The sequence below is a fragment of the Centroberyx affinis genome, unplaced genomic scaffold, assembly GCF_046629955.1.
Source record: "Centroberyx affinis isolate AG114_WGS23_722 - 3 ecotype Tasmania unplaced genomic scaffold, CSIRO-AGI_Caff_v1 ptg002825l_1, whole genome shotgun sequence".
Lineage (NCBI taxonomy): Eukaryota > Metazoa > Chordata > Actinopteri > Beryciformes > Berycidae > Centroberyx > Centroberyx affinis.
Genome location: NW_027280968.1, coordinates 80003 through 91163, shown reverse-complemented (window position 1 = coordinate 91163; position 11161 = coordinate 80003). Strand labels below are relative to the sequence as shown.

The 11161-nt window shown below is 42.5% G+C and overlaps 1 protein-coding gene across 1 annotated transcript; it reads left to right on the top strand.

Annotated features, from left to right (window-relative positions):
• The first annotated feature begins 1912 nt into the window (after positions 1-1912).
• ephx4 (epoxide hydrolase 4) lies at positions 1913-9164 on the top strand. The gene is made up of 7 exons (XM_071536100.1): positions 1913-2155; positions 3042-3127; positions 4624-4781; positions 6170-6298; positions 6772-6875; positions 7831-7979; positions 8924-9164. The coding sequence occupies exons 1-7, from the start codon at positions 1913-1915 to the stop codon at positions 9162-9164; spliced, it is 1110 nt and encodes a 369-aa protein (XP_071392201.1).
• Positions 9165-11161: the final 1997 nt, after the last annotated feature.

The window sequence follows — 11161 nt, the reverse complement described above, 5'->3', positions numbered from 1 at the left end:
CAGTGCAGTGTAACCAGTCAAGTGTGTAACTATCCTCCTCTCCACCCCATTCCCCTCCTCTGTCTTCACTCCCTCCACCACCTCCACATTTCTCTGCCCTCTCATCTTCCTTTGATCATTTGTCCCTTTTCCTCTGGACCTGCCTGTCCGTCCAACTGACCCCTGGGCTGACAACAGTAACTACAGCCTGGACAGTCAAGAATTGCTGTATAACCTGCCCAAAATTAACATTGGTGAAGTACAAAGACTAAAAAAAAAAATGCCACAGGAAGTTGTAATGCACTGGTTTCTGATGGTGTGAAAAGGGCCTATTAGCTAGTGAATGAAGTAATAGTTAAAATAACTGTCATTTTGCTGGGGAACCCAGTCGAGGACCCCTGGAAGTCCCCAAACCCCACTTTGGGAGCCACTGACTTAGACAACCAACTCCTGCAAGGCCCACACTGCAGCCAGAACCGGGTCCTGTAGATTTGCAGCTGTCACCTTGTGTGGGACAGGGACTTGTTTCACTGGCTGAGTTCTGCGTCATCTCCAGTCAACAGACTATAACAACTTCCTCCTGTAGCCCATTTTATCTGCTACCTCTCCAAACTCTTGCCATTCATTCTTGTCCTGCACCTTCTCTACTGTGGCTGCTCATATTCAAAGCCCTGGTGCTGGTGGTTCACCTAACTCTAGGCCAGGAGTTCAGCCTTTACTGCAGCCCATGACCTGCACTCTGCTGAATACTATGAGCAAACGTTTCCTGCTTGCCTATTTTGACTGTTTTAATACATATGTAATTGTACAGCCAGAAGGATGCTGAACTGGAGGAAAAGCTTTCATGAGATGCACGTTCAATAAATTCACTTAGCCATACACTCTGCAGCTATTCATCTGCGTAATAATAGTACTAGTGTCTGACCCAGTGCAAGCCACATTCTCATGCTTTATGACAGTCAAAACTTGGTTAGGATTTTATTTTGAAGTTTTAAAGATTTCCTGTGGCATTTTTGGTCTATATAGGCTAGTGGCTGCATGATATTTTAGTTTTGCTGTGGTATTTGTATAGTAGGCTATCGTAAAATTTACCACAGAATTGAGTTCTTTTTCGCTGGGGTTGACCATTAAGACCATTAAGCGGTTATGTGCCCCAAGGTCTTAATCTTGGTACGGTTCAAACCACGTGAGGGATTAAAAGAGTAATCTTAAATTGGTTTAAGTGGCTTATTAAGGGTCTTACTAAAACCAGGCCAGATAGCCTATAGTTTGGGTTCACAGTCTGATTGGCTGATTGCACGTTAGAAGCCGTTTTAAAATAGCTTAGCCTACCTGATCAACGCACCTGAGACAGTTAATGAGCTGACCGAAAATCACCAGTTACGTCTCGCATGAGACACTTTGTTTAGCTACTGGTCAAGAACTATATTGCTTCGCGATATAATAAAATCGTATTAGTTTTTATTATTGATTATCAATAAAATAATTGTTAACATTTGCATGTTGCCTCTTTAATAGCCTACAATGATCACCGCCGTTTTCTAAAACCAATAAGCCGCTCGAGGCCGAGGTTTACAGTGATTTTAGAGGTTTAACTCGGTGCCTCAGCGCAGGTCTCTCAGCTGCTCTGAATCACTGTAAAACACTGCGTCGACTGCCCATTTGCTTAATTTCGGACTCTCCTCCAATAGTCAACAACACCTCTCCAGCTAAACAACCTCTGCTGTCACACGCAAGCGTGAAATCTGACGTGATGCTCTTGCCACCGTCCCATTCAGTCGTTTGTTGGGATCCTCCCTACAGACAGTCGTGCGTATGCGCTGTTAACGAAACAACGGGATTGTCAGAGCAATATTTCAAGGGAAACGACCAATTAACAGAAAGAAATCAATAGGTAACGTGATCCGGATTGATTTCCTGCGGCAATGTAAAGATGGCGAGAGTGCTCCACAACTTGCTGTTATTTATGATCAGACTTGCGCTGAAAATCAGAGTTCTGGGGTATTGGTCATTGATATACGGTTATTGTGCTCTTTGCACCACCGTAGCCCTGCTGAAACTTTGGTGGAACATCGTTTTAAGGCCGACAACAACCTTCCAATGGGGGATTCGTGAAACTCCCCCGGCTTGTCTGAATGACACGTCCTTGGGAACCCACTGTTATGTTAGGATAAAGGTAAGACACACGGGAGGGCACTTGGCCGCGAAAGGTGTCTGGTCTTCTGTTGAAATAGCCCCATTGTGTGCGTGCATCAGCTCTCTCGCATGCTAAGATGTGAGCTGTGAAATGCTACAACACCTTTTGCCGCTGCCGTGTCGCGTCGTGAAAACCAAATAGGCCTGGTCTTTGAGCAAATCATGAGGCATCTGTTCGTTTTGAGACGTTTTTCAGTGAAAACACGGTCTGTGAGTGTGTGTGTGTGTGTGTGTGTCCGCCCGGCGCTCAGGTGGTGCTGAAAGGACAGCTCCCCCGTTTCCCGGTCCATCATGCACAATATCAGCAGTCGTGCCGCCAGAGCGACACCGAAGTAACAACCAATGTGTTAAAAGATTATGTAATTAAATACCAAAGGCATGCGTAGTAAAAAAAAACAAAAAAAAACAGCCTAGTGTTATATTAATGGGAGTCAATCAAATGCTTTTCATGGAGGAACATCCAACATTTGTTGACATATGATGGCTTATTAATCATAAACCAAAGTTTTTGGAACAATGAATCTCATTTAGCCCGTGTGTGATTTGTGGATAACACAGATACAGATGAAACTGAGACAGGTGACTTTATAAAAGCTGACTTTTGTTTGAAGAAATACTGATGAGAGCCTTACAAATTGATTCTCAGATGTGTGTTGATTCAGAGCAAAATGAGAAGAGAAAAAGCTACACCTCTTATCGTTTTCTAGTTATTCAGATTATATTGTTGCTCCTAACACTTTTTTTTCATGAGGCTGCTTGCAATTATAACCATTCATGAATGCTGACTTATTGTATTGTATTAAGTTGCCTTGGATAAGACTGCTTGATGTTTAAAGTGTAAATATGTCTGTCTACTTTCCACCCAGGAGTCTGGCCTTAGGTTTCACTATGTTGCTGCTGGAGAGCGAGGAAAGCCACTCATGCTGTTTTTACACGGCTTCCCAGAGTTCTGGTAGGTCAAAGGGGAAAGGTGTGGGGGGGGAGGGGACTAAACAGTAGCAGACAACCAGACAGTAAGAAAAGTATATGCTTTGGTCAATGCTTGGTGTTTTTGTCACATTAGTTGATTCCCTTCAGATGTCCTTGATTATGAGGATTGCTGCGGCTCTATTTCAGCAGCATCGTTCAAATCGCTCTGGTCAGGTTTCTGGGCCGCAGAAACAAATACATTCCAGTGAGGATTCTTCATTCGCAAACATTTGAGTCATTGAGAAAAGGTCCAAAGCATTCAAGATCTCTTCCCCCTGATATGAAATGAAAAATGGTGTTGGGCACCGCTCCTGGATTGGGGCCAAGGAGGTTGTCAAGTGCTGTAAGCCAGTCCAGATCTCTGACATACTACCAGAGCTGCAGACGGGACAGGGATTAATTAATGGTGGTTGGGGGTCGTTTCTGCTTCACTTGCCATATTCTGCACAGGAATGATGAACTCCACTGTGCTGTGGAGAGAGAGAGAGAGGCGGTTGTAAAGGACTCTTATCACTTAAGTCATTCTTAAAATGTGCTAATTCCCTCATAGAAGTGAGAAGAAAGAAAGTGTGAGTCTATATGTGTGTGTTTGTGTGTCAAGGGGGTTTCAAGGGGCTTGCTTTAATCCAGACCTCATCTATATTCTAAGATCTGAAGTTTCAGTGAGGTGCTCTTATCCTGACTCATCAGAATCACAGTCAGGCCTCTGCATCCTCTTGCTTCTCCTCGCTTTGGAGGAGGAGGAGGAGGGGGTTTGTGTCCTGATGAGGAGCCTCTACAGCAGACAAGATCTTCAATTAGGGAGTCATCCCAGTCCACATGATGAGTGGGCGGATTGAAATCTAAAACAGCTTCTATTATAGAGGTGACCTTCACTCAGCTGGAAAGGAAGCTGAGTGCCAGTTTAAAAAAAAAAAGTTCTGTAAAGTTACACTGGAGCTACTTCAACTCCATACAGTATGTAAAAGGTGAAGAGGTTGGAACAACTCTCCTCTGATAGATGTGCTATGCTTTGTCTAATTCAAGTGCCTTCTTTTGAATTGGTTTTGATTGGCAGGGCCGTCTGTCTGCTGGCAGACAAGGTCTTGTGGAGTCAAGACTAGATTCATCCTGAAGGAAGCTATATTTCTTGCTTTAATGGATGACATTGATTAGATATATGGCATAAAAATGACTGCACTATATATTGTCAATGGCCTGCAGAAACCTTGTATCTCCAAAAAGTCAATTTCTGCTGACAGCTGAGGAAAAATTGGTTAACTGGACACCATTGCATTTTGGATATGTTATAATACATTTTCAATGGTTTGACTTTGTCGCAATGTCAGTAAATATCCTCTACCTGTGGGGGACAATGCCAGCTGTCAATTACAGAAAAAAGAAAAAATCAGAGACAATACTGGGTTAGCAGTATTGGTGCATATTATATGGACACCCATATAATGATAAGTCTAATTGTCTGCTGTTTGTCTGCCTCAGGTTCTCCTGGCGCTACCAGCTGCGTGAGTTTAAGAGTGAATTCCGTGTGGTGGCCATTGACATGCGGGGCTATGGGGAGTCTGACTTGCCTCTCTCCACCGAAAGTTACCGCTTTGAATACCTGGTTACTGACGTCAAGGACATTGTGGAGTACCTAGGTAAGGAGAACTCACTTGTCTACCCAAAGACTTTATCTGAAATAACTCCTAGGAGGGGACACTTCTTTGACAGTGTCTTGAGTCAAAAATAAACTTGTTTATCATTCTTATGCTGTGGAGAGCCTCCAGGCCCGCAGCATGGCATGACAAACTTCCTGTGACTCATTCTTACTGAAGATGGGACATTGTGCAGATACAGAGCCCCCAGCCTGCTGACTGCACACTCACACTAGTGGGGAGCTTCCACTCTTGACCTGGAGGTGTCTGCACACACCAGCGTCCCTTAATTGTTATCTGGCCAGCATAACGTCTTGTGTTCTGTTAAATTTTTTTTAGTGCTCATTACATGAAAGATGATCTGATGATGGTCTCAGTCAGAGTAACTCTAATAACAAAGTTCAGTAGACAGTTTGCAGGAGCTTTTTCTTTATTTGTCAACCTATGGTCTTTTCCTTCACAGCTGTCACTTTGTATTCAGCTCTACTGTTTTAGTGCTCATTACATAAAAAATGTAATATTCAGATATTTTGATTTTACCACATAATCTTGAATAAGTCTAGCCCAGAGGCATCTTATAGCTTGTAAGTATTCTTGAGTGGCTTTGAAGACATTCCTCATTAAAAATGTATTTTCTCAGAGAAAGTGCTGTTGAGAGGGGTCCATAATTAATGTTTAGTAGCTTCATACATGGTTGTAGTTGTTGCTGTTTAATTCTTTAACAGGCTTTCAAGAAAATAAGCTGATAGCAAAGCATATTGCTATGCAAAATATTGAATTAGTGATTGGTGCAGTGGTAGTGGGATGCCTGCACTGATAATATGATAACTTTGATTTGCCTTTACAAGGCACGTCAAATAACAAGCAAACACTGAAAAGCTGACAGCGGAAGCAGACAATCGTCAGTGTGCCTTTGGCCCTCTGTCATTTTCCAAAAGTGGTCCCCAGGCTTAGCTGTCTGACAATCCCTCTTCTCATGCATGTGATATCAGTGTCGAGATGAGGCTCGCTGGAATGATTCATTCCAGTGGGTGTAAATGGTGCTGGGCAGGTAAGGGGATTACTGTGTGGTGACTGGAAAGCTAATGTGATCAGAATCCCTCAGACTGATGTCCTGACCTTGATCTCCATTTCAGTTCATGTCATCAATGACATTCATTTGATTGGTGCAAATGTCCTCTGAAGGAGGGAGGCAGCAATAGAGAGTAGTGAGACAACAGTATTAAATTTCAAGCACCGACACGCTTCTTGATAAACAGTCTGTTAAGGGATGCAGCGTCAACCTGAACGGATTTATATCTATCTATCACATGATTGTCAGATTGCTGCCTCCTGCCACAATAACAGGAGTACTGTCATTATGTCATATATGCATCTCATTTTCCTCCAAGGGTACAACAGATGTTGCCTCGTTGGCCATGACTGGGGTGGGACCATAGCGTGGCTGTTTGCCATCCATTACCCGGAGATGGTGACAAAACTCATCGTCTTAAACTGCCCCCACCCTTCTGTGTTCACAGGTACGATATCACTATCTGGAAATGAACTGATCCTCACACATGCTGCTTCTGATGTTTGTATGACTATCATATGAAAGAAAACCAATTTGATGCATACTAATTAGAGAGGCTCTGCTTTGGCTCTTGGGTTATTACCATAATTATTATCATTAATTAGGAAGTATTATTGCTTCAATTCCATGTTTGCATCCATCTGGTAAATCCTCTCCTTCCTTAAGGGGGAGATGAGGAGGTAATTACAGGAGGCTAATGCTTTAATGTGAAGCTGGAACAGCTGGTTTAACTGGTGGAGACACAGGCAAAGTCCTTGAGACTTATCACAGCCCCAGTGCCTGTAAACACACCCTTCAGTCATTAGAGTGCCATTTAACCTCTTCTCTTGTCTTCTCTTCTCTCTTCTCCTTCTCTTCTCCTTCTCTCCTCTCCTCTTCTCTCATTTCCTCTCCTCTCTTTTCTTCTCCTCTTCTCTCCAGATTATGCCCTGCGTCATCCTAGCCAGCTGCTGAAATCCAGTCATTTCTTTTTCTTCCAGCTGCCCCGCTTTCCAGAGCTCATGCTCTCCATCAATGATTTCAAGGTGGTTTGTTATGTGCAGGCTTGAGCTATTTCAAGGTCAAGGTTGTGTGTGTGTGCATGTGTGTGTGTGTGTGTGTGTGTGCATGTGTGTGTTTATGTGTTTGCATATGTGTGTGTGCATGCATGCGTGCCCATATGCATGTGCATTGATGTATGTTGGATGTTATTATAGTGTCAGTCTATTTTTAGTGTTTCCATCGTGTGACTGCAATGAAATAGGTTATTTGTGGTATATGAAGTGGTCAACTAATGCTGAGGGAAATGTGCACATTATATAGACTATTACCAAATCATATGCTGTGCTGCGTAAGTATAATGACACCATTTTCAATTTTGTTAATAATTAGCTATTTTGTCAATACATTTAGTGGTAATTTTGATTATTTTGTATGTCCTCAGCTTTTTTTCTGATTGTCCACAGTGAAACATGCACCATTCAGATTCACCAATATCATTAACAATAAAGAATGAATAAAGATTATTATCTATTTCTTTATTAACAAATGCAAAAAAATGCACGTTTAGGCTTTAGTAGTTTTAGTAGTTACTTAACTTTTGGATTTTTTCAATTTCCTTTATGATTTTCTTAAATTTAAATGAATTATCATCATAATGATGAAGCAGTCAAGACATTTTTTAATTTCTTCGTATGTTGGAAGAAATAATGAATGCATCAAATCACCAGTCCTATGCAGTATTCCATACACTTGCTAATGTAAATGTATAATTATGTACTGTAATGTTTATTGGGGTAGACTATTGGGGAGGAGAAGAAGATAATGTAGCAGAGCCAGCAGTAAGTCAGTGTCAGCTTCATGATTACGCCACTGTCCGTACCTTTTCTGACCCGTATTGCTGCGACAGTGACTTGGACGCCCTTGTCTATGAATGTCTTGTGGATCAGATCACACCAGTCACACAAACTCACCCGGTGCATCCTGCTCTCTCTGCCGCAGGCTCTGAAGGGCTTGTTCACCAGCCGCAGCACAGGGATCGGGAGGAAAGGCCGATGGCTTACTGCAGAAGACCTGGAGGCCTATCTGTACGCCCTGTCGCAGCCCGGCGCTCTGACCGGGGCCCTCAACTACTACAGGAATGTCTTCAGGTGACAAATACTCAGCTCACAACAAGTTAGATCTTTTCATTGCTTCCCACATAGCTCAGCCGCACTTGATATGTTGAAGTTGAAAGTAAGATATACAGAAGTTGTTTTTTAGAAATGTTATATAGGGATGTTGTGATAGTCAAGCAAGACAAACCACAGGAATGTGTCATTATACAGTAACTATTGGAACAGGTGTGCTGCTGTCATACAGTAGAAAACCAACAGCTTTTATTGACATACTTTAGATGCTTTTAAGTCAATTATTGCACACATTGTGGTAATAAGAAGTCACATTCAATGTCTATGGCGTGCATTTCCGACATACCGACTGTTTTCCATATATGCACATTGTTTAATGTATGCTTACAAATCAGCTATTTTTCTGCCCTGGCCATTAAAGTAATGTGCATACAGAAACCATAAATAGAATTTGACTGTGTTCATCCTAAGCAAATTTAAATTTGTAGCACCCCCTAGTGTTAGAACACTGTTGATTCATAAAGCCAGTGTGCATCTGTAAAGGCCTTTCCTTCAGTGTTGTGAAATATTTGATATTTTCATATACCTTCATTGTTACATGCACGACTAACCAGTTGAGTAAAGACTGATCAACACAATCAAAACAAACACAGAATTTCAGTGCATGTGTTTTTGATATGTGGACTCAACATGCATGGCTGAGCCCCCCATCTGCTCCCTCCTTAAGCAGTGAGTTATCTCAGAATAGCTTTTTTATGCTTACGTAAAATAAATGTCACTGACCCATTCCCAATTACTCTCTCCACAAGTGCTCTGCATACCTAGGCAACAGGATCACAACATGAAATACACAATGTTAAAAGCCCATTAAAGTCTATAGTGCAGCAACATTTTGAACGTAACGGTCAGGGGTTTCGACTGATAAATCTCCTTGTTTTTTGCCCCCCCCGCCCCCCCCCTCATAGCTCCCTCCCCCTCAGTCACAACTATGTCAGGTCTCCGGTTCTGCTGTTGTGGGGGGAGAGGGATGCTTTCCTGGAGCAGGAAATGGCCGAGGCGTGCCGCCTGTACATCAGGAACCACTTCCGTCTCAACATCATTTCTGGGGCGAGCCACTGGCTGCAGCAGGACCAGCCCGACATCGTCAACACCCTCATATGGACCTTCCTCAAGGAGGGAGAGGGACGTAAAAGTTACAGGAACTGAACCCCCCCCCCCCGCAACCCCCCTCCACTTGCCACACCTGGAAGCCTGGAATATGCCTGTGATACCAACCGACATAACGATAATGCAATCATTCTTTAAATCTTACACATTTCAACTATTTTTTTAAAGATGTCAGCAGTAGAGGAAAGAACAAAAGCACACGTCATCGGAGGGGACACTGAGTAGTACGTTCAACACATTCAAGATGTTTTTGCACATGACATCCGCCTTAAAGTTCGTTGGTTACAACATTACAAAACATGTGGCAAAATCTCCTTGTGAGTTGTATTGTGTGGTGCCTTTTAACTTTCAAGTTTTGCGGTGTAAAGAAGCAGCACGTCCTGAGAGATCGGGACGTGGCGTCGTCTGCTATACTTGTGTGTTTCACTGGGTCGCTCCACTCTACTTTGGGCACAGTCCTTTGGGAGCCCGGCTCTCCTACTCCCTTTATCAGGTAGTGTTGTCTAAATGATCTTTCATTTTTGTATTGTTTCCTCGATGATATTTGCTCAGATATAGAGAATGTTGTTATCTTGATCTTCCTGTATAGAGAAAACAGTGATGGTTGACTATTGTACTCTTTTGTATCTCTTCCTACACACTGCATTTTGAAATTCACTGAGCCAGGTCTACACCATTTGATTTTATAAATAAAGTAAGTTAGTGTGAATCTTTAGGAGTGCACTGCTCTTTAAAATTGTTGTCACTTATTAAACTGATAATAATGAGGGTGTTTGCAAGTGATTCAAGCTACACAGTGTGTCCCATGCTCCCACGTGTTTGGCACGTTGCCTCAGGACAAGCATGTAGTCTCTCCGAGTCTTTCATACTGAAGAGATGAAAAACGACAGAAATAGTAGTGGATGTACTGTAGTTAAATATAGTACAGGAATGTTTGACCCTGTTGAAGAAGACAGTAGAACAAACACATTTTGCTATTTATTCTGTTCATATTGTGAAGGGGTCTGTTGTGTGTGTGTGTGTGGGACAAGGAGGAGTAGTTAGTTGGGACTACATGGTTCATCGTTCCCTGAAAGCCATAAAGTTACATATAAAATAGCAAAACAAAGAATGATGTGGAACAACATGGAGGTGACCATGCATTCTGTCAGTCCATCAGTCAGACACAGTGTCTTACATAAACAGGTTTTAGTGCTGTGCCAGCACACACAGCCCCACACACACACACACACACACACACACAAGCAGTCATAGTGCTGAGCCTCAGTGAAGAAAGAGGGCACTGACTAGGCCCAATGTGAACAACCGCTCTCTCACAATGCAAGACTAATTTATATGTTTTAAGCCAGCAAAAGCCGACTTAAATGAGTTTTTCGCAATTTAGGCAGGCTTTTTTCCACTTTTTAAAATATTTTTCAAAAAATATCACAGATTGGAATTGCGGCAAACACAGAAGGCTGAGCTGACTCAAGAAATCTCCTCTGTACTCCGGTAGGTTTGGTAACAAAAATCGCTCTTCAATTTTAAGCAGTGTTTGACTCAGTTTTGGCAAGGTGGCCTCTAGCTTTGACCATCTGAGAATAACTCAAAGCAGGAGTGACTGTGGCGAGCCATTAGCCTTGATTCGCTAAATATTAAATGAAAATCAAAAGAATAGCTCTCTAGTAGCATGGTATGAGACCAACAAAACCAGAAGATTTAACATCGTTTATGGTCGCAGTTGTAATGCATATTCAAATATTTACGGTCAGAGTATTTCCATTGACGTTGCTGGAGCGGGGGTAAGATGCAGGAGGGGACAGTGTCGTCAACGTCAACAGAACCAGAAGGAGGCGGGCAAGCTCTTTGCTGCCTTCAAGTGCTGTCGGAAATATTACCAATACGAGTTGTTTGCAAGTAAACGACCCAACAAAGTATTAAATATACCTGGGAAAGTCGCACTTTTTTTGTTTATTTTGTTTATTTATTTTTTTTGCCGAGATATGAGATTCAGCGTGGGTGTGTAGAGGGCGGAGAGCAACAACCAATGGTAAAAG